Raw genomic sequence first — 24,096 nt, 5'->3', positions numbered from 1 at the left:
CATGTATGTGTGTGCGTTGCCATTTTCTTGATAAAGGAAAGCAAGTAGTTCGAATAAAACTTTCTTGTGGCTAAAAGGGGAATGAAACAGCCGTAGGCTGTGGCCGTAGCCTGATACGGCCGTAAACCTTATGAGGGTAAGCAGAGAGGAGTAGGTTAAAAAATTTAACTCAGGCTGGAATGCGGTTTGAAAAGAGAAAGGGATTCTGGAACGGAGAAGAATCCATCCAGGCGCCGCCCTCACCTTCTCAACATTACATGAGACGAACCCTAAAACCTGTCTTGTCTGAAATTCAAATTTAGAAGAACTGTACTTTTACTTGCTAAATCTGGCAACTCAGGGTTCGGCGCCAAGGGACCCCAAATCCTAGGCGGATCGCGCCCCGCCTGGGTCAAAGGGTACCGCAAATCGTTGGCCGATCGCGGCCCGTTCGGGTCAAATTCGAGCCGCCTGCCCAGCCGCGCCCAGCCGGCCCAGGAATGCGGAAGGGCCGCGGAGCTACCAAAGGAGCGGGGGACGATGGCCGGGCTGCGGGCAACCGCCGCAGCGCAGGCCGCGATATCGCAGCGGATCGGAGCAGGCCGGAGGGGCAATTAAGACCCCGGCCGTGTGCGTCCGGCCTCAGCAGCCCCGCCGCTCGGCAGACACGCAGACCCCGCCGGCCTGGGCGCGAACACTCAGCGCACCCCCGTTCCACTTGGTCCCGCCGCGCCTTCCGGTGCGCCTTCCGCTCCGCCCCTTCAGGCAGGAAGTGTCGGCGCCGCCACTGTCCGGCCACAGCCTAACGCTCTTCGCTGTCGCTTGTCGTCTCGCTCAGGGCGGCCCCGGTTCTGGTGTTTGGCGTCTGGTGAGTGGCGCTCGACTCCGCTCGCGAGACCCCTCGGGCCGCCGCCTCCGTACCCCCGCGCCCCCTCCCGTCGCGCGCCTGCGGCCGGACCCCGCCCCAGCGCGGCCAGGCGGCGGCGGGACCTGTCAGACTGGCTGAGAAGGGGGCGCTGGGCGGGAGGTGGAGGGAGGAGGGTTGGCGGCGGGAGGAGGGTTGGCGGCGAGGCCTTGGCCCGGACGTCCAGGGGCCGGGAGGCTGCAGGCGATGGAGCCGGTCTGGGGAGACGCCCTGCTGGAGAGGTGGCCGGGTCCCGGCCGTGCGTGGGCCGGCCCTGCGCCACCGGGGTGACCTCACACACCTGGGCCTTGGACGGCCCGGCGGCCCCGCGGCCAACGCCTGCCCTCCCGGCGCCGCGGCAGGTCCTGGCGGTGGATTAGGGCCGACCCGGGCGTGTTCGTGTGGAGCACCTGCTCTGTGCCCAGCACTGTCCTAGATGCTTTGGAGGGTGGAGGAGCCTCCTAGTGCACGGTCTTGCCTAAGGTGAAGCCTCCAAGGAAGCCATTAGCATGCCGGTACCCGAGTGTGTGGTTGATACAGGCTCAAATGTAATGATTTACATAGAGTTGTAATTCGCTCAGTGTGTCTTGTATCTTGTAAAGGTTTAGTTTATTCGTGTTGATTGAAGAAAGGACAATTAACAGAAATAGGGAAAGGTTACTTGGAAAAGAATCGTGACCTCACTGAAGGCCTTGGATTCAGCCCTAGGAGGGAGAACTTAGCGTTTCCGGCTAGATGTGTGGGAGGTGGTAACAAGAGCAAAACTCAAAAGCTGGGAATTGTGTCCTGTGAAAAGCAGACCGTGGGGAGACCGCCGGGTATGGAACAGAACTGTAATGACTAATAGTCGGAAATAAGGGTAGATAGGTAAGTAGGACCTTCTTGTGGATGTCTTGAAAACTTAGGAGAAAGAAAAGATTATGTAAGAAGCCACAGAGAGTAATTTTGGAGTCTTCAGTAACGGAGTAATAAGAAAGGGATGTTTAGAGGATTCGTTTGGCCGCTTTAGTTTAAGGTAGATTTGGAATGGTCTTTTGGTAAGAGAAGAATCAAAGCATTTAGAATTCAGTAGGACCTGATAGATTACCTTGTGAAGCATTTGCGTTTTATAACTGAGGAAAATGAAACCCAGAGAGGTGAGGTAATTTGTCCAAGGTAGTGGACCCTCCTGGACTTCATAACTAAGAGCACAGCTTTTGTCTTGTTTAGGCTCTGTTGAGTGAAACAACTTTTATGATGGCTGACTCGATGTTCATTTATGCTTTGATGAGACTAAGCTTGGACAAGATGAACTGCAACTTCTGAAAGACAGATGCCCAGATGAGAGTTACTAAGGTTAGGAAAGAACAGGATTTAGAGCCCCGACATGGGGCTAGTTTTCCCTTTCTCCCAAGATTCAAAGACTCCAGGTATATCTGGGGATGAGCTTATCATACCCTTTTTGCCAGCATCTTTGTGATCTTCCTTCCTCATTCCACACATTAGCTTTGGGGTGTCATTGCTTGTTACGCCCAGCTATCCACATTTTCATGGTAGAGAATTTCAGCTGCCTGTATGCAGGATGTTACGCCTAGTGGTTCAAGCTCTGGAGCTAGATTTCCTGAGTACAGATCCTGACTCTGAGCTCTGCCATTTTCTAGCTGTGTGGCAAGTTGTTAATTGTCTTTACCCTGATTTTCGTATCTGAGAGAAGAGGATGATAACAATACCTATATGATGAGTTGTCGTGAGGATTAAATGTGTTAACACATACAAAATGCTTAAATCAGTGCCTGGAACATCTTTAGCACCCAGTTATTGTCCCTGGTTACTACTGCTTCTTCCAGGTATGGAGCAGTGGGTAGCTACTAAGTTTCCTTAGGGATCTCTTGGGGAAGAGACTGGACCATAGGTAGACCATAGAGAAAAGCCTCATGTTGGAATTCAGATCTGGGACCTACCTTGTAATGAACCTATATGTGTAATTCTGTTCGTGACAGGAAAGAACTATATATATATATATACACACACTATATACAACTATATATACTATACATATATATATACACACATAATATACAACTATATATTGTGTTAACACTTATATATAGTTTGCTTAACTAGGATTATTTGAGCACCTGCCGTGTGCAAGGCACACTGCTAAGTTCTGCAGTCCAAGGTGGAAAGGCAAAAGGCAATAAAAAGAATGAATATGGCCAGGCATGGTGGCTCATACCTGTAATCCTAATGCTTTGGGAAGCCAATGTGGGGGCATCATTTGAAGCCAGGGGTTCAAGACCAACCTGGGCAACATAGCGAGACCCTGTCTCTACCCCGCCACCCGCTCCTTGCAAAGTAGCTGTGTATGGTGGCTCATGCCTGTAGTCCCAGCTGCTTGAGGCTGAGTCAAGAGGATCACTTGAGTCCAGGAGTTCAAGGCTACAGTGAACTATGATTATGCCATAAACCCAATAAGAGAGGTGAATTTCAAAAACATTGTATCGAGTGAAAGAAGACAGGCATATATATGAATATATACTGTGCAATTCCATTTATAAGAAGTTCAAAAACAAAACTAATCTATGGTGATAGAAATCTGAACAGTGGTTGCCTATGGGAGATGGTGATTAACTTGGAGAGAATTTTCTGGAACAGTGTTAACATTCGTAACTTAATGGGGGTGATGGTTACATGGGTATACACATTATAAAAACTTATTAAGGTTTGTACATTTGACTATATAAATTTCACTGCAGTAAAACAAAATGGTATAGGAGCTCAGAGAATAGAAAGTTTGCAGCCAACTGGAATGATCATAAAACCTATAATAGAGAAAGAAATGTCAGTGTTATAATGTGTATGTGGTAAGTGTTAAAATACATATAGAGTACTAGGGGAAATGCTTCCCTGGTGTTAAAAAAAGTTGAAAAAATTGAGTTTGGCTCCCTAAAAAAAAATACTTCTAATAATTTATGGAGCTATTTTTTTTTTCCTAAATATGCAGCACAAAAACAATTATATGTCATTAGGTATATGAGGTTAATTTTGTGAAGTATTTTTAACTTGATATATGCTAAATTCTGTTTATGACTGCTGTCTTCAGACTGTTGCTTATATATCCAGTCATTTGAGTCTTCCAGTTAGAACATTCAACTTGACTACAGTAATAACCATAAGAATCCATGAGAAATTTCTGAAGATTCTGATAGACCTTGGTGAAGATGAGGTGGAGTAAAAATGACCTTAGGTTTTAGCCCAAGAACTACTCTCTGTTTTTCTGTGTGAGTTCGTCCACTCTGAGGGCTTTACCTTGTACCTCTGCTCACAAATCCGCACTGCTAACAAGACCCCCTCAGAGTCCTGTCCTCTACTAGCATTCTACTGTGGCCCAGCTAAAATGTGAGTTATTTATCATCCTTTGCTGACAAAACCAGCTCCTCCCTCCCCTCCCCAGTTACCTCATTTTTGAGTGGTACCTTTATACTACCAGGTTTTCAGTCAGCACTTAGGAAAAAGGACAGAGCTTTGAGACTCCAATTAGAAAGCAGGAATAACTAGCAAATCAGGAAGTGATTTGCTGGTCAGAGCCAGAGGAATTCAGCCAAAAGAATAGGATGGTGGTGGTGGGAATGTTGAGGAAGGGTGACTCGTGCAGTAAAAAGAAGAACCTACAGAACTTGGATGGAAACTGAGTAGAAGGACTTAAACTTTTCTGTTCAGAAATGGAAAATTCCCCGTGCTATGCAAATTTGACTATGGTCCCTTGGAACTTGGACTGTGGCTGTAATTCTGAAATAAAGGCATTGCCCTATTTTAACATTAAAGAGGTCAAGGAGACAGTGGCTTTATTACTTTTCTATTGGTGTGTAACAGAATACTCCAAAACCTAGCACCTCAGAAACAATGAACAATTTTTGAGGGTCAGAGCCAGAGCAGCTTAGGTGGGTGGTTCTGGCACAGGGTCTCTCATAAGGTCACATGCGGAGGGGAGGCTGCAGTCGTCTGAAGGAAGATCAGCCTCCAAGATGGCTGACGCATAGCCGACAAGTTGGTGCTGGCTGTTGGCAAGAGTCCTCAGTTCCCTGCCACATGGATCTCTCCACAGGGCTGTGTGAGTGTCTTCATGACCTGGCTCCCGCAGATTGAGTGATCCAAGACAGAGCAGGGCAAAAGCTGCAAGGTGTATTATGACAAAGCCAAACACCCTCATTTCACAATATCTTATTGTCACAATATCTTACTGGTTACACAGGTCAACACTTTTCATTGTTGGAGGGGACTGCACAAGGGCATGAGAATTGTTGAGGGCTTTCTTGGAACCTGGCTACCACCATGACCAGAGGAGCAAGTTAAAGTGTTCTGAGGGGCCAGACAGATAGCAAATTAATACCAGCTGGGATAAGGAGAAGTAGGGGGTAGAGGGGATTGCTTGTTGTACACTTATGACCTACAGGAATTTCCAGGATGCTGGTCAAGTGATTTCCTTATTGTACAGTTGTTTAAAACATCTGAAATTTAGGTTATGTAAAACGTTCAGTTTTTTTAAATGTTGGCAAACTAATTCAGTTTTTTTTTTTTTTTTTTTTTTTTTTTTTACGGCAGATTTTTCCTTGTGTTTAATCAGTACTGGCTGTTTAGCCTAATTAAGCAGTATAACATCCAGACTCCAGAATTGAAGTGGGTGGTATAGCTGAAAACTCCAAGCACTGTACTGGGAGTAAGTCTCAGTTTAATGTGCTTTTTTTTTTTTTTTTTTTTTTTTTTTTAATTTCTGAAGTATTTATTGATCATTCTTGGGTGTTTCTCGGAGAGGGGGATATGGCAGGGTCATAGGATAATAGTGGAGAGAAGGTCAGGAGATAAACACATGAACAAAGGTCTCTGGTTTTCCTAGGCAGAGGACCCTGCGGCCTTCTGCAGTGTTTGTGCCCCTGAGTACTTGAGATTAGGGAGTGGTGATGACTCTTAAAGAGCATGCTGCCTTCAAGCATCTGTTTAACAAAGCACATCTTGCACCACCCTTAATCCATTTAACCCTGAGTTGACACAGCACATGTTTCAGAGAGCAGGGGGCTGGGGGAAAGGCCATAGATCAACAGCATCCCAAGGCAGAAGAATTTCTCCTAGTCAGAACAAAATGGAGTCTCCTATGCCCACCCCTTTCTACACAGACACAGCAACAATCTGATCTCTCCTTCCTTTCCCCACACTTCCTCCCCTTCTCTTCAACAAAACCGCCATCGTCCTCATGGCCGGCTCCCGATGGTCGCTGTCTCTTCGGAGCTGTTGGGTACACCTCCCAGACAGGGCAGCCGGGCAGAGGCGCTCCTCACCTCCCAGACAGGGCGGCTGGGCAGAGGCGCCCCTCGCTTCCCAGACGGGGCCGCCCGGGCAGAGGCGCTCCTCTCCTCCCAGACGGGGCGGCCGGGCAGAGGCGCTCCTCACTTCCCCGACGGGGCCGCCCGGGCAGAGGCGCTCCTCGCTTCCCAGACGGGGCCGCCCGGGCAGAGGCGCTCCTCAGTTCCTCTCAGACTGGGTGGCAGCCGGGCAGAGGCGCTCCTCACCTCCCAGACGGGGCGGCCGGGCAGAGGCGCTCCTCCCTTCCCCGACGGGGCGGCCGAGCAGAGGCGCTCCTCACTTCCCAGAGGGGGCGGCCGAGCAGAGGCGCTCCTCACTTCCCAGAGGGGGCGGCCGGGCAGAGGCGCTCCTCACTTCCCAGACGGGGCGGCCGGGCAGAGACGCTCCTCACTTCCTCCCAGATGGGGTGGCGGCCAGGCAGAGGCGCTCCTCACCTCCCAGACAGGGCGGCCGGGCAGAGGCGCTCCTCACCTCCTAGACGGGGCGACCAGGCAGAGGCGCTCCTCACTTCCCAGACGGTGTGGCGGCTGGGCAGAGGTGCTCCTCCCTTCCCAGATGGGGCAGCCAGGCAGAGGCGCTCCTCACTTCCCAGACGGTGTGGCGGCCGGGCAGAGGTGCTCCTCCCTTCCCAGATGGGGCAGCCAGGCAGAGGCGCACCTCACTTCCCAGACGGTGTGGCGGCCGGGCAGAGGTGCTCCTCCCTTCCCAGATGGGGCAGCCAGGCAGAGGCGCTCCTCACTTCCTCCCAGACGGGGTGGCGGCCAGGCAGAGGCGCTCCTCACTTCCCAGAGGGCGCGGCCGGGCAGAGGTGCTCCTCACTTCCTCCCAGACGGGGTGGCAGCCGGGCAGAGGCACTCCTCACCTCCCAGACGGGGCGGCCGGGCAGAGGTGCTCCTCATCTCCCAGACGGGGCGGCCGGGCAGAGGTGCTCCTCATCTCCCAGACGGGGCAGCCGGGCAGAGGTGCTCCTCACTTCCTCCCAGACGGGGTGACGGCCGGGCAGAGGCACTCCTCACCTCCCAGACGGGGCGGCCGGGCAGAGGCGCTCCTCACCTCCCAGACGGAGTGGTCAGGCAGAGGCGCTCCTCACTTCCCATATGGGGTGGCGGCCGGGCAGAGGCGCTCCTCACTTCCCAGATGGGGCAGCCGGGCAGAGGCGCTCCTCACTTCCTCCCAGACGGGGTGGCAGCCGGGCAGAGGTGCTCCTCACCTCCCAGACGGGGTGGCCGGGCAGAGGCGCTCCTCCCTTCCCAGACAGAGTGGCCAGGCAGAGGCGCTCCTCACCTCCCAGACGGGGCGGCCGGGCAGAGGCGCTCCTCACCTCCCAGAGTGGGCGGCCGGGCAGAGGCGCTCCTCACTTCCCAGAGTGGGCGGCCGGGCAGAGGCGCTCCTCACTTCCCAGAGTGGGCGGCCGGGCAGAGGCGCTCCTCACTTCCCATAGGGGGTGGCAGCCGGGCAGAGGCGCTCCTCACTTCCCAGATGGGGCAGCTGGGCAGAGGTGCTCCTCACTTCCTCCCAGACGGGGTGGCGGCCAGGCAGAGGCGCTCCTCACTTCCTCCCAGACGGGGTGGCGGCCAGGCAGAGGCGCTCCTCACCTCCCAGACGGGGCGGCCGGGCAGAGGCGCTCCTCACTTCCCATAGGGGGTGGCAGCCGGGCAGAGGCGCTCCTCACTTCCCAGATGGGGCAGCTGGGCAGAGGTGCTCCTCACTTCCTCCCAGACGGGGTGGCGGCCAGGCAGAGGCGCTCCTCACTTCCTCCCAGACGGGGTGGCGGCCAGGCAGAGGCGCTCCTCACCTCCCAGAGTGGGCGGCCGGGCAGAGGCGCTCCTCACTTCCCAGAGTGGGCGGCCGGGCAGAGGCGCTCCTCACTTCCCAGAGTGGGCGGCCGGGCAGAGGCGCTCCTCACTTCCCATAGGGGGTGGCAGCCGGGCAGAGGCGCTCCTCACTTCCCAGATGGGGCAGCTGGGCAGAGGTGCTCCTCACTTCCTCCCAGACGGGGTGGCGGCCAGGCAGAGGCGCTCCTCACCTCCCAGAAGGGGCGGCTGGGCAGAGGCGCTCCTCACTTCCCATATGGGGTGGCAGCCGGGCAGAGGCGCTCCTCACTTCCCAGACGGGGTGGCGGCCAGGCAGAGGCGCTCCTCACTTCCCAGATAGGGCAACAGGGCAGAGGCGCTCCTCACTTCCTCCCAGACGGGGCGGCCGGGCAGAGGTGCTCCTCATCTCCCAGACGGGGCAGCCGGGCAGAGGCGCTCCTCACTTCCTCCCAGACGGGGTGGCAGCCGGGCAGAGGCGCTCCTCACATCCCAGATGATGGGCGGCCGGGCAGAGGCGCTCCTCACCTCCCAGATAGGGCGGCCGGGCAGAGGGGCTCCTCACATCCCAGACGATGGGCGGCCAGGCAGAGACGCTCCTCACTTCCTAGACGGGGTGGCGGTGGGGCAGAGGCTGTAATCTTAGCACTTTAAGAGGCCAAGGCAGGAGGCTGGTAGGTGGAGGTTGCAGAGAGCCGAGATCACACCACTGCACTCCAGCCTGAGCACCATTGAGCATTGAGTTAGCGAGACTCCGTCTGCAATCCCAGCACCTCGGGAGGCCGCGGCAGGCAGATCACTCGAGGCCAGGAGCTGGAGACCAGCCCGGTCAACACGGGGAAACCCCGTCTCCACCAAAAATACAAAAACCATTCAGGCGTGGCGGCGCGCGCCTGCAATCCCAGGCACTCGGCAGGCCAAGACAGGAGAGTCACAGGAGCCCGAGGCAGGGAGGTTGCAGCAAGCCGAGATCCCGGCAGTACAGTCCAGCTTCGGCAACAGAGGGAGACCGAAAAAAGAAGGAGAGGGAGACCGAAAAAAGAAGGAGAGGGAGACCAAAAAAAGAGGGAGAGGGAGAGGGAGAGGGAGAGGGAGAGGGAGAGGGAGAGGGAGAGGGAGAGGGAGAGGGAGAGGGAGAGGGAGAGGGAGAGGGAGAGGGAGAGGGAGAGGGAGAGGGAGAGGGAGAGGGAGAGGGAGAGGGAGAGGGAGAGGGAGAGGGAGAGGGAGAGGGAGAGGGAGAGGGAGAGGGAGAGGGAGAGGGAGAGGGAGAGGGAGAGGGAGAGGGAGAGGGAGAGGGAGAGGGAGAGGGAGAGGGAGAGGGAGAGGGAGAGGGAGAGGGAGAGGGAGAGGGAGAGGGAGAGGGAGAGGGAGAGGGAGAGGGAGAGGGGATGTGCTTTTTTACTAATTCAGTTTTTAAGAGAGGCATTTTAAAGGTCATCCCTGGGGATTACTAAATGAACCTCTGTGCAGACTGCATGTAGTTTGGTAGCTGCCAGGTTATGACTTCTGATCTACTTAACACTTATTTAATGGATGAGGAAAATGAGGCCTGGGAAAGCCGAAATGACCAGCAGTCATACAACTTGTGAATGATAGAACTGGAATTAGAATCCATGTCTCCAGCATCTCCATTAAACCATAATGACAACATTGAAAAACTAAGGGGAACTAGATGCATAAACAGCCAATGTGATCTAAGTGGTTAACTTAATAATCTAAGTGGTTCTCAACCTTCAATGTGCATTGAAATCACCTGGTGCGTTTTTGAAAATACAGATGCCTGGGCTCCACCCCCAGACATTCCATTACCTTGAGGCTACAGGCATCACTTTTTTGAAACTTCTTGGGTGATTCTAATGCGCAGCCAAGATTGAAACCAGAGGATTTAACTGCTTTAAGAGCCATATTTACTTACTCTAGCTGACTTAAGATACTTAAAGGAAGAAGCCTCAAAACAATGTTGAGGAAATCATAGGTAGCTGACAGAATGTGCTCTGTGAGCATCTTCCCCAAGCTTTGATAAAGCCATATATGCTGAAGTATATAGACAATTTCTGCTTATTAATGATGATGGTGTCCATGTTTCTGTTTGCATATCAGTACTGCAGGTGACTTTACAAACATTTTTATTGTCAACTAAGTATGTTGATACCACAGCCACCTATAATACATAATACAGTAGTCCTATATGATGCTTCTTTCCGCGGTCCATGGTTTTGCTTCCTCGGTTTCAGTTGCCTGTAGTCAACTGAGGTCTGAAAATAAGTGAGTACAGTACAGTGAGATATTTTCAGAGAGAGATCTCATCCACATAATTTTTATTACAGTATATTATAATTGTTCTATTTTATTGTTATTGTTAATCTCTTACTGTGCTTAATTTATAAATTAAACTTTATCATAGGTATGTATGTATAAGAAAAAACAGTGTATATAGTCATTCATCTGTATCTGCAGAGGGTTGGTTCCAGGACCCTCCTGCAGATACCAGAATCTGCAGATGCTCAAGTCTCCCATATAAAATGGCATAGTATTTGCATATAACCTACACATATCCTCCTGAATACTTTAAATCATCTCTAGATTGCTTATAATACCTAATATAATGCAAATACTATATAAATAGTTGTTATACTGTATTTTTTATTTGTATTTTTATTGTTGTATTTTTTGTTTGTATTTTTCCAAATAAACGAACAATTGATTCTCGGTTGAATCTGTGAGTGCGGAACCTGTGGCTATGTAGGGCTAACTGTATGAGTTGGGTACTATCCCTGGTTTCAGGCATCCACTGGGGTCTTGGAATATATCCCGCTCAGATAAGGAGGGACTGCTGTATCAATTCCTACATGCCTGCCTTTGATGTAACCTCTGAGTACTACTTACATCCTTTAGTCCACTTTATATTAGAAATTTATAGCAATATCAGAGTAACAGTGTTGCAGAGGAAGGAAGAAGTGTTTTTACTGCTATTGAGGGTTATTACATTCATTTTGTGCTGTGTTCTGTATGGCTATTTTCTGTCTGTAAGGCTTGGATTAGTTTTTTGTGTTTTTGTTTGTTGTGGTTTTTGAATGCTTCTTGGTTAAACATTAATAAATTGGACAGTCCTGGATCAAAGTTTCAAAGGAAAGCCATGACTGGTAGTTGCCACCTGACTAAACCCAACCAGGGCTACTACACTGCACAGTTCCACGGAGTGCCATTCACATTTCATTTACTCACTGCAACTCTATTCTGTACCTTGGTTTTTCTGGTGTAGATTGACTTGATTTGAAAACTCAATTTGTCTAGGATTTGAATTTAGAGGAATGTAGGTGCTCAGAAATCAGTGTTGAATTATATTGGTGGCATTGCAAGTTTTAAAAAATTTTGTGCTAAACTCAAAATAATTAGAAGAGTATTTAGTAGGAAGTAGAAAATATACAGGGAGAAACAACCTGTAACAAATGGGATTTGAATCCTAGCTCTACCACTAGGTGACCTTGGGCAAGATTATTTAATATCTTTGACCTTCAGTTTCTTCATTTGGCAGGTGGGCATGTTTCATTTAATGTACATAATGTTTCTAGCACATTAGTCACTTAATAAATGGTAGTGGCTGTAAGTTGAGTAGATCTTTAATTCTCTCTCTGTTCCTAAGGCAGAGAAGTAGATCAGGGCAATTGGGGCTGGAAAAATAGCAAGAACAAAGATATACAAGATAAGATATGGCATGGTACCTTGGGGACATTTGCAGTTTGGTGTTGCTAAAGGAAAAGTACAAAGCAGGGAATGGCTAGAAAGGAGGCTGGAAAGGTCATTCTAGAGTAGGGAAAGGAAGACTCATGTGCCATGTTTAGGAACTTGGTACTTTATCCTTTAGGAAGTGGAGAGCCAAAGAAGATTTTAAAAAGTGGAATGATGAGGTCACATTCGTGTTTTAGACAGCCCTGGCTAGAAAACTAAGGGTAGTTTTGAGAGAGCCAAGAGGCAAGGGGATACTGAAGAGGCCATAGAAATATTTTACACAAGAGATCATGAGGATCCAGTTTAGGGTGGTGACAAAGGAATGAGGAAGATGAGCAACTCTGAGAAATATTTCTCAGAGGCAGGGCTTGGTTCATCAGGGAGAGGGATTGGGGAGGGTGACTCCTAGGTTTCTGGCTACTGGGTAGATGATTGGAAACAAAGATGGTAAAGTTCAGGAGGGGAGAGATAATTGAGTTTTCAGCATGTTGATATGAGTGTCTGTGGCATATCCACATGGGTGCCTTTCACAGGCATTTGGATGTTTGAGTCCGAGCCTCCAAGGAAAGGTCAGGCCTGGAGGTTCGGATTTGGGAGGTGCAGGTGTTGTCATAACAGTGAATGTTGATGAGCTCATCCAAGGAATGAAGACTGAAAAGAACTTTAAACCATGTGCTGCTAGAATACTGGGAAACATGAATATTTAAGTGGAGATAAACATCTAAGAGGAAAATGGAGGAGGAAGTCTTAGAAATAGGAGAACTGAGCTAGAGTAAGTCAAATACACCATTTTACATAATCAGTCTTTCCAATATAATGCTTAGCAGTCTTCCTGATTAGAGCCTAAGTTCTTCACGGTTGGGACCCTTTCCACCTAGGAAAGTTCATTTCTACTGTTATGGAGCACCAGGCTAACAGTGGCTGAGTCTCCAAAGAAAAGAGGGATAAAATAGTGTGATGCAGTAGACTGATCCAAGAAGATTTAGACCAGATTTGGCAATTAAAGCAGTTGCAGTAGAGAACAGAAAGCCAGATTGTGGGGGGTTGAAAAGTGAGTGGGAAGTGAGAAGGTGGAGGAAGCCAAGATACTTATTTCAGAAGGGAAGGAGAGAGGGTGGTAATTTCTTTGGGGGCCAGAGTTCCCTTCAGATTGATTATTTTATGCAACTTTGCCTCACTTTTCAGCTGATACTGTATGTGTAGTTTTTATAGGTACCATATACATATGCAGATGTACCACTGTTTTTAAATGAAGTATGAAAAAAATTTATAGTATTACTACATTGAGCCTATATCTGCTCTAACATATTTTGATTGGGACCAGTTAGTGAATTGTTTTTTGTTCTCTTCCATCAGCTTGCCTTCTGTTTCCTTCTCTTGGGTGTCACCATCAGATGGTGATGGCTCTTCTAGTTATCAGGCTAACTAACTCCTTATTCTTTCTCACAGGCATTTCCCCTAATAAAATCCTTGGGTATTTCATTCTATCTTGGTATCAGCTTCTTAGAGAACTCGGACTCAACTTCAAAAATGTTTAAATATAGTATATTTTTGGGTTAACTGTAGAAGTAGCATGATACAATTGACTGATTTTGATTTGATTTGATTTTTTGAGACAGTGTCTCGTTTTGTCACCCAGGCTGAGGTTAGAGGCACCATTATGGTTCACTAGCCTCGACCTCTCGGGCTCAAATGATCCTTCCACCCCAACCTCCCAAATAGTAGCTGGGACCACAGGCATGCGCCACCACACCTGGCTAATTTTTTAATTTTTTTGTAGGGACAGAGTCTCACTTTGTTGCCCAGGCCTATCTCAAACTCCTGGGCTCAAGCAGTCTTCTGGCCTCAGCCTCCCAAAGTGTTGAGATTATAGGTGTGAGCCACCACACCCGGCCTGATTAGTTTTTAAAAATAAATATTTAACTCTTTGGGAACTTTTTCGAAATAACTCGATTACAAAAATTACTTGCTGATACTGAGAGAGAAAGAACTAATTTTTGCCTTCAGACGTACTTGACTAATCTTGAAGAAATTGAGTCAAAATTTTTAGCATGAGAATGAACCTTAATCTAAGTTTTGGTATGTGAAGAAGAATGAAAACATGATCAAATGCCTTGTTAGTAGACTACATTCTGTCTCTGATTTAACCTTCGATATAACTAAGGTCAAATAACAAACTAAGTTACAAGGAAGAAAAGAAAATTAACATTTATTTAGGACTTGTATTTGGGGAGGGCAAGGAGTTGGAATGTTAGAGTAAGGACTGTAAGGCTGGTGTACTTCAAAACAACACCACTAAGCCAAGCTTCAAAACACCCTGTGGGATGTTCTTTAGCTTGAAGAAATAGAAGTAGACAATACATTTATATAAAAAAATCCCAATACCAGAAGTCCTGGAGACTCAGGTCCAAAAGCCCCCTGCTCAGTCATTGACCTCTCTAGTCATTTGTTTTCCCAGTGCGGGAAGTTATGGAAACAGTCTGCAAGACCATCATTTCTGACAGCAGTTTCAAGTTTGGATGTCCTAAGACCACCCTTGAGTTTGATTATTTGCTAAGACTCACAGAACTCACTGAAAGCTGTTAGGCTCACAGATACATAGGTTTTCAGAGGTTATATGTAGCTAGTAACGGTGGAGCTGTGATTTGAACTCAGGACTTCCTAACTCCAGAGCTGATGGTATTTTTGTGTTTTATTTATTATTTAAAACTGCAAATAAAAAATGAAATGACAAGTGTCTTTTCTGCTTGACATTTAAATTATTGGTGGCTTTCAGTAGAGTGTTGGAGGCTACTACCAAAGCCATATTATGGAGAATCAAGGAATGATTGGGAAGAAGAGAAAAGGGGCTGGGCACAGTGGCTCATGTCCGTAATCCCAGCAGTTTGGGAGGATCTCAAGCCTCAGAGTTCAAGATCAGACTGGGCAATATAGTGAGAAACCCCCCATCTCTAAAATAAAAAACAGAAGGAAAGATGAAGACAGTTCAGCATTAGACTGGTATTCTGAAAGTCTTGTCAAGGGAGAAGGGAAATGCAGGGATAGCTAGAAAGATGAAAGGGTAGATTTGATATTTATAAAGATGAGACTTTTTTTGAACATGACTAGTCTTTTTACATATGTTATCTCAATTAGTTCTTTGCATTGAAGTAGATATCATGTTTTACTGATGAAAAATTGAGGCTCAGAGAGGTTATGTTATACTGGTAGTAAAATGGGAATAAGAGTACCTACCATAGGCAACTGTTGTGAGGATTAAATGGGGACAGTCTTTATCAGAGTGAGAGATCAACTTTGGAGACTTTCTCTTTGAGGAAGCCCTATGCCTTCATAACAGTGCTTGGCCAGAGTAAGTACTCCATAGATGCTAGCTATTGTTAGATATTTTAAATTCTCACTTCATAAAAATTGATCCCCGAAGTTTAGGAGAAGGTACATCAATAATTTCTATTGTGTTTCTTTCTTTTTTAGAGATGGGAGTTTCACTGTGTTGCCCAGGCAAGTCTCGAACTCCTAGTCTCCAGTGAGCCTCCCACCTTGGCCTCCCAAAATGTTGGGATTATAGACATGAGCCACTGGTATCTGGCAAATTCTGTTCCTTAATGTTTCAAAACTGCTTTTTTTTTCCAGTCATTTAATTGTCACATTGAAAATAAAGTTTAGGTGCGTACTTATTCCTACCCAATTGAAGTAATAATTGCTTATTGATATTTTTACCTACTAACTTCAGGTGTTATGTATTCTGTTTTTGCTTTGTTTTATACATTTTTTTGTTTTATGTTTTTGTGTTTTTTTTAAAATCCAGAATTAAACAACCACCATGTCAAGCAAAAAGGCAAAGACCAAGACCACCAAGAAGCGCCCTCAGCGTGCAACATCCAATGTGTTTGCCATGTTTGACCAGTCACAGATTCAGGAGTTCAAAGAGGCCTTCAACATGATTGATCAGAATAGAGATGGCTTCATCGACAAGGAAGATTTGCATGATATGCTTGCTTCTCTAGGTAGACTTTATATCCTTTATTTGTATTTTCCCTAAAATAATAATTTGTCTCTTTACGAATCTTTTTTTTTGTGTGATGTACAAATATTTCTCTCCTTGTCTCAAAAGGCCTCTGGAGAGATTTCTGGGTGTGGGAGGTGCTATTTTGGGGCTTGGCCAGTCATATGGGGATAAGCCTACAAGGTTGGGGACCTGGCAGATGCTATGCCCAGGTAGGCTAACGTTCCTGTTAGCTAAATTTTTTAGGTCTGTAGATGGAAAGCTAGGGCATGGCTAGGCAGCAAAATACCAGAGTTTCAAACAAGTGTAGCTAAATAATATACTTAATAAAGGTTGAGTACAGGTTATAAACAAGGAGTGACAGTAAGTGATGATGGTTATCTCTGGGAAGGAGGGGCAGTGCGACTGGAAAAGGGAACACAGGGAAGTAGACTTTCACAGTATTTTGTATGATTTTTTTAATAACTAAATAAAATGTAAAGATACAGGATTTAAAGCACACATAAACAGCCATTTGTATGTTGGTATATGGGTGTTAATATTCCTTGTATGATTTTGTTATTGTTTCTTTTGACCTTAAAAAGAAGGACAGGAGGGAGCATCCTACATGTTCTGCCCAGAGTCAGCAGTTAATTTACAGTTGGGAGTCAAGGAACTGCAGGCAAAGGAGACCTTGATAGGCCAAAGCGGAGGGGGTGAGGCAGGCTGGGAGTGGGTCAGGGATGGCCTACAGTGAGACTTTGCACTCTTGTCCTCCTGCTTGGCTGACTGGCCAAAAAGGCAAAGAGGTGGGGTGTTTTTTTTTTTTTTTTTCTTTTAATGCCCACAAAATGATAAGCTAGCTTTTATTCTTCTAACTTTTGATTTTGATTATTTCTCCTAACACATTGAAAGTAAAGTTTATAAGTGTGTACTTATTCCTATCCAACATATGATTTTGAAAAATTTTAAGCCTACAAAAAGTGGAAAGAACATTATAGTGAACACCTATACATCTTTAGCTATATTCACTGATTGTTAACATTTTGTAACTTTTCTTTATCTAGGGTGAGAGTAGAATCAAAGATTTTTATCTGATATGTTGACTTGCAGTTAGATTATAACCTAGGGTTTCTCACATTCAGAATGTCTGAGTATGTTCTTGGGCAAGTCAGTACTGAAGAAGGCCTCTGAGGAAAATTGAGGAATGTAGCTGTCTTCCAAAGATTGAACTCTCAAGTCTATACTCTGCTTATAATAGATGCTCAATAGATATTTGTTGAATGAACAAGTCACGGTAGAGTCAGAGGTTGTCTTTGAGACCTTCTGTTTTGCAGAAACCCATCCTTTTAAAGATACGTGTTAAAAGACCAATTTCAGCCTAATTAAATTTAATGGAGTTTAATTGAGCAATGAACAATTTGCGAATCAGGTAACCCCCAGAATCACAGTAGATGCACAGAGACTCCAGTGCAGCCACGTGGTAGAAGAAGATTTATAGACAAAAAAAGGGAAATGACCTACAGAAATTGGAAGTGAGGTATGGAATGGCTGGATTGATTACAGCTCGGCATATGCCTTATTTGAACATGGTTTGAACACTCAGCAGTGTATGAATGGTTGAAGTATGGCTGCTGGGATTGGCCAAGGCTTAGCAATTGTTATAGGCTCATACTCCTAAGTTAGGTTTTCAATCTTGTCTGACTATTAAGCTAGGTTATAGTTCATCCACAAGGACTCAACTGTAGAAGTATGGAGTCTTTCTCAGGCCATATTTAGTTTGCTTTAACATATGTATTTACCTTTTAGGGGAACCTTCATGCATTATTGGTAGGAACGTAAATAAGTACAGCCACTGTGCAGGACAATATGGAGGTTCCTCAGATAACTAAAAATAGGAGCTCTCCCATATGATCCAGCAATCCCACTGCTAGGTATATACCCCCAAAAAAGGAAATCAGTAGTATCATTGAAGAGGTATCTGCACTCCCATGTTTATCCCAGCACTATTCACAGCAGCCACGATTTGAAAACACCATAAGTGTCCGTCACCAGATGAACGGATTTTAAAAATGTGGTACTTATGTACAGTGGAATACTATTCGGCCATAAAAAATGAGATCCTGTCATTGCAACAACATGGATGGAATGGAAGACATTATGTTAAGTGAAATAAGCCAGGCACAGAAAGACAAACTTCACATGTTCTCACACATTTGTGGGAGCTAAAAGTTAAAATAATTGAACTCATGGAGATGGAAAGTAGAAGGATGGTTATCAGAGACTGGGAAGGGCAGGGAGAAGAGTGGGAATGGTTAATAGATACAAAAGTATAGATAGAATGAATAAGATCTAGTATTGGATAGAACAACAAGGTGACTGCAGTCAGCAGTAATTTGTTGTACATTTTAAAATAACTCAGTATAGTTGGAATGTTGGTAACACAAAGAAATGATAAATGCTTGAAGGGATGGCTATGCCATTTACCTTGATGTGATTATTATGCATTATATGCCTGTGTCAAAGCATCTCATGTACCCCATAAATATATACACCTCCTGTGTACCCACAACAATTTAAATAAATATGAATTTTTAAAAGATACATATTTACCTTTCAAATCAACAGATTACATTGGATGTCTTGAGCAGGTCCACAAGTGCTTAGCCTAAACCAATTCATTTTAAATCCCTGTAACTTTTTGTACCCTAGAGTTCTCCTCACACCTTTTGGTTACAGTTTTTCTTCCCCCCAAAAAATGCTGCAAGTGAGTTGGGTTAAATCTGGAGGTAGGAAAGTAGATCTTTTTAGCTACTTTAACTTACTCAGTGAATCTCGAGTTTAATTTTGGGCTAATTTTGATATTGGAACATTGAGTAAGTGTAATCAGGTAGGACTGCAATGCAGTGAAATAGATGCCAACGTGATGTTTAAATTTCACCCAAATTCCCAGAATTAAAACTTACATATGAACTATAATTGTAGCTTTGATTGTCATTCTAGCTTTGACTTAGTTGGGTATAATTTTGAGATGGTTCCTTAGATATGAATATCTGACTAATAGATGTTCTTTTCATGTAAAATCATATAAACTTAATGTTGGAAGATACCTTTGAGGTACCAACTTTAACGAGTCAATGTTAGACTTTTTTAAAAAAGAAGTAAATTCTACGTAAGGCAGCACTGAAGGAAGGATCTGGAATACTGGGTTTGAATGCCAGTTCTGCCACTTCCTCCTATATCACATAACCAGTGGTAGAACTGGGATTCAAACCCAGTATTCCAGATCCTTGGTTCAGTGGTGCTTTTCCCACACCATGGGGCCTCAAAAACGCTCCCACCATGTCTGGCCATTTCAGGGAGATTTCTTCCAGCTCCTAGGGAAAGGTCAGGGGAGTTCCCTCACCACTGCACTAAAAGAAGTGTTCACACTTGGAATGGAGATTAAGATTTCCCATTACAAACAATACTAAACAAGACCACAGTTCAATGACGTGTGTAAACAGTGTTTGAAGATGTCTAACATTGTTCAGAATAAGCTCCCAATTCAAACCATGCTAATAGTTTAAACTTAAATGGCCAACTTATAAATACAACTTTGAAGCATACCAACTTATGGGCATCTGTACCACAACTGGAAGTGTGAATATTTAGATTTTTTTGTATGACTGGTATTGAACTGACTCCCCTGATGGACCGTTGATGTTATCAACATTCAGGATGTAGGCCGGGCGCGGTGATGCACGCCTGCAATCCCATCACTTTGGGAGGCCAAGGCAGGTGGATCACTTGAGCTCAGGAGTTCAAGACCAGCCTGGGCAACATAGTGAAACCCAGTCTTTACAAAAAACAAAAAATTAGCAGGGCATGGTGGCACATGCCTGTAGTCCAAAAAAAAAAAAGTTAAGATGTAATAATGTGGCACTGCCTGGCTTCAGGTTTTTGTTTTGTTTTTAATGAAAAATAATGAAGAGAAAGTTCACATAAACAAATAAATAACCTTCAATATAAGCCTGGAATACATTTTCATAATGATGTATCAAATATTTTTTAAGTTGTCAAAAATAATCTTTTTAAAATGTTCTTAAAGTTAATTGAAAAATTAGTTTCAAATGATGTAAATTTTTAAAATATGTTGGGGAGCATAATAATAGTGAAATAACTATTGAAATTAAATGTTTTTGTCTTTAAATGTTAAAATGTGCATTCTTACAGGGAAGAATCCCACTGATGCATACCTTGATGCCATGATGAATGAGGCACCAGGGCCCATCAATTTCACCATGTTCCTGACCATGTTTGGTGAGAAGTTAAATGGCACAGATCCTGAAGATGTCATCAGAAACGCCTTTGCTTGCTTTGATGAAGAAGCAACAGGTGAGTGCTTTTTGTTTATGCCCAGCCTCATTCCAGACTATATAAAGTACTTCTGTGAAATAGAAAGGGTTTTCTTTTTTTACCTCTAGAAAATATTTGCTTAAGAATAATTTTGTAAGCATATGATCTGTTTTTGAGCTTTTAAATGATGTGATCTAATATTAACACAGAACTCTAAGAATAATTGGAAAACATAATCATATAGTTCATATAGCCTTAGTTCACTAACTTACTTTGTTTATAGATACGGATATTCTGAAATATTTTATAAGATTGACTAGCTTTAGGAATGAACCATTAAAGTGCCAGGAAGTATTGATGACTGCTTTCTTTCTATTGCCTTCCAGGTACCATTCAGGAAGATTACCTGAGAGAGCTGCTGACAACCATGGGGGATCGGTTTACGGATGAGGAAGTGGATGAGCTGTACAGAGAAGCACCTATTGACAAAAAGGGGAATTTCAATTACATCGAGTTCACACGCATCCTGAAACATGGAGCCAAAGACAAAGATGACTGAAAGAACTTTAGCTAAAATCTTCCAGTTACATTATCTTACTCTCTTTTATTTCTCAGACACTTCCCCCACCCTCATAGAACCTGTTGCATGCAACTTAGTTTCACAGCTTTGCCTCTTCTTTTTGATGTATTTATTCCAGACCTTTCTGCCACTTAGCACTTGTATAATCAGACTGGAAATGGGGATGAGGGTGTAAATTGTATTGAAAAAGAGATCGCGAATAAAAATCAACAAATGTGAAAGCCCAGAAAAATATATTCGTATTTCTGGTTTTGCTGGATTTTTACATTTTCATATAATAAAAATGTTATTTTGAAATAAAGATTATGCTGACTCAAATGCAATGTAATGGCAAGTTAAACAAATGATTGATAGGTGGGGGTAGTCCTTTTTTCAGGTTTTTAACTTCATATGATTCAGGTTTTATGGTAAAATTGATTTTTCACATATGGGACGGTGTTCTTCACAACTTTTAAGTACCCTTTAACATTATTATGCAGTAAAAACTAGTTATGTCATTGTTTCTTTCATGCTTCTAGTCAGATGCTTATTAAATGATAAATATAGAATGTATCTGGGAAAACATTAAACATTGCATTCATCTAAGATTCTGAGAAGAGGCAAAATTCCAAAGATTAGTTATTGTACATTTACTATATGTGGAGCATTGTGCCTACACAATTTTTCTTGAATCTTCCCAACAACCTTGTGGGATTTTTTATTAGCCCTGTATTTCAAGTGGGAGGACTTAGCATAGTTGAATAGTTGATTAGGGTAACTACTAGCACGTGAGATTTGGAATTCCAACCTAGAGCACCTAACTTCAGAGCTCACAGTGCTGGAACCACGATACTGTCTCTATGAAAAGCCCCAAATGCCTAAAAGAGTCGAGACATTTCTGTTCTATTATACAATTCTGTGGTCATTATTGAAATTTAAAATAATCTTGGGGTAATTGATTATTGGAACAGAATTTCAGAAAATTCTATCCCAGGTTAAAATAAACAAGTAATACTATTGTGTGTTTAAAGGCAGTTCATGTAATATATAGAGTAGAAAAGAGCCGAAAGACAAGGTTGCTCTGAGCTCAGGATTCTCAAGGCCAAGCAATATGAGAATAAAGAGAACAATCTAAAAAAGGAAAAAATCCGTTTTAAAAAATTACCTAACGTTGTTCAACACCGATTTCCCCTCTTAAAAGTATTGTGATGGTATTTTGTCTGCTTAACACCAAAGCATTTATATGTTGTTTAATATTGGTGCTTTACAACTTGGGGCAGTAGGCCAGTCTGTATTCACTTGCTAACAATTTGCCTGGGCTTCCTTTTATCATTAGAATGAGGGAGCAGCTCATATGAACTGTCATATTTATTACCTAATCCGCTTAGTCTCTGAGGGATCAGTTCTACTTTTTATTAATAGACCTGAGGTTTAGACTGAAGCCCCTGCCCAAGATCTAACAAATATAAGAATCCACATCTGGCTCTTTTTTCCACTTAGAAGCTTAAAGTCACCAAAAAGTGTTACAAAACCAGGTGGAGAATTGCTGTGTGTTTCACAGGAAACAAAAATACGGTGGGATAATCTTGATGATCATCGAACCACTGTCAACCACCTGTTATGTACCCGACACTGTTGTAAGGGTTGAGGATAACTGGGGGGTGGGACAGACAAGGATGCTGCCCTCGTGGGACTGCATTCTCTGCTGGGAGACAATCCATGTGCAATATCAGGTAAGTGCTGTGCAGAGAACCGGGCAGCGTGACAAGGGGGTCAGGAAAGGCCTCTGAGGGGGTGGTAAGCTGAGATCTGAATGACAGGAGGGAGGTCCGGACCCATGTGAGGATCAGAGCGAGGCTGTCCACTCCAAGGCACATGTGGCAGGAGCATTGGGAGAGCACATGGATGATACGGGTCCAGGGAGGGTATTTGGAGCAGAGTCCTAATGTGAAATGCGGGGAAGAAAGGTGATTTATATTTTTAAAATCAGTGTTGGTGCTGTGTCTAGAATGGAGGAGCACGAAGAGAAGCAAGGCCAGTATGGAGGCTGTTGCTGTCGTCCAGGCAAGAGGGGGCAGTATGGACTCAGGTAGCGGGGGAGGTGGCTAGAAAACACCTCTCCGGGTCCTATCTGTTTCCTCCCCTCCAGCTCAGCCTTGTTTCCATCTCTGGCATAATCGTAACTGTGCTTATTTTATTGATCTGCTTAAAGCCAGATCTGAAAAATTGAGAGAAAAGTTTCGAAGATTAAAAACAAAAAAACTTCGTTGTTTCTTGACTGCCTTATGTTTACCTGACACACTGTTCTGTTTCATCTGTATTATTTGTGAAGAGTGTTGTGGAATCCAGTAGTGGAAGACACCTGGGCCAAGACTTTGTTTCTTTTTGGTGTCCAGTAAATATTAACGATGACAATGAAAACTTTGTCTACTTAATATCTTTCTCCTTTTGAGAACCACATAGTGACAATCTCCTAAGTTGATGGTTGATCCCGTGGCCACTGCAGTGAGAATGTGTGTGTGTGTGTGTGGTCACATAGTGAAAATGTACCGAGTATTCACTATGTACTAAGCACGTTACACAACTGCCCTTTGAGGTAGGTTTTTTTGTTTGTTTGTTTGTTTTTGAGACAGAGTCACTCAGGCTGGAGTACAGTGGCACAGTCTTGGCTCACTGCAACTTCCGCTCCCAGGTTCAATCAAGCGATTCTCCTGCCTCGGCCTCCCAAGTAGTTGGAATTACAGGTATGCACCACCAAACCTGGCTAATTTTTGTATTTTTAGTAGAGACGGGGTTTCACTATGTTGGCCAAGCTGGACTCGAACTCCTGGCCTCAAGTGATCCGCCTGCCTCGGCCTCCCAAATTACAGGCATGAGCCACTGCAGCCAGCCTGAAGTAGGTATTTTTATTAACCCTGTTCTACAAATGAAATGTCAAGGGGCAAGGAAGTAACTTCCCAAAGTTACACAGGGAATAAGCAGTGGGGCAGTCACCTGAGTCCAGGCAGTTGTGCTCCTCCCAAGAAAATGATTATGGAAACACCATTGCTAGTTTCTTATGGTCATGAGCCAGTTTTACAAGCGTTTGTTATTGTGCTTGATCCTCAGAACTCTAGGAAGTGGATAAAGTAGGAATTGTCATCCTATTTCACAGATGAGATTACTGAAGTTACCTGACCTGCTCAACTTTGTATAACTAAAGAAGCTAGAGAAGTGTCGAGCTTCTAAGCTTTTTGACCAAGATGGGTGCTTCTCATTAAACCTATAATTTCCTAATTAAATAATTAGTACCTGTAGCCTGATCAGAATGTCTCACAATGTATATATTTAATATTGTCTATCCTGAAAAGCAGCAATTATACCGATTTGCATCTCAAAATTGATATGTGTTGAAATATAAGAAACAGAAATATAAAATAAATTTATATTTCTTAAATTATAAGAAACACAGTTTTTG

At 44.8% G+C, this 24,096-nt stretch overlaps 1 protein-coding gene across 1 annotated transcript; it reads left to right on the top strand.

The window, feature by feature from the left end:
- The first annotated feature begins 470 nt into the window (after nt 1-470).
- LOC129018677 (myosin regulatory light chain 12B) lies at nt 471-20,961 on the top strand. Its single transcript, XM_054460371.2, has 4 exons — nt 471-847; nt 15,566-15,764; nt 19,958-20,119; nt 20,467-20,961. Exons 2-4 carry the CDS (start codon nt 15,581-15,583, stop codon nt 20,637-20,639), a joined length of 519 nt encoding a protein of 172 aa, XP_054316346.1. The 5' UTR covers nt 471-847; nt 15,566-15,580; the 3' UTR covers nt 20,640-20,961.
- The last annotated feature ends 3,135 nt before the right edge of the window (nt 20,962-24,096 follow it).

The sequence above is a fragment of the Pongo pygmaeus genome, chromosome 17 (assembly GCF_028885625.2).
Source record: "Pongo pygmaeus isolate AG05252 chromosome 17, NHGRI_mPonPyg2-v2.0_pri, whole genome shotgun sequence".
Lineage (NCBI taxonomy): Eukaryota > Metazoa > Chordata > Mammalia > Primates > Hominidae > Pongo > Pongo pygmaeus.
Note: the sequence above shows the minus strand (reverse complement) of the source record. Positions and strands in the feature narration are given on the sequence as shown.

Coding starts and splice junctions, on each gene's coding strand:
- LOC129018677 (XM_054460371.2), top strand. CDS start 15,581: ATGTCAAGCAAAAAGGCAAAGACCAAGACCACCAAGAAGCGCCCTCAG. Junction 15,765..19,957: donor TGATATGCTTGCTTCTCTAG/GTAGACTTTATA, acceptor GCATTCTTACAG/GGAAGAATCCCACTGATGCA. Junction 20,120..20,466: donor CTTTGATGAAGAAGCAACAG/GTGAGTGCTTTT, acceptor ATTGCCTTCCAG/GTACCATTCAGGAAGATTAC.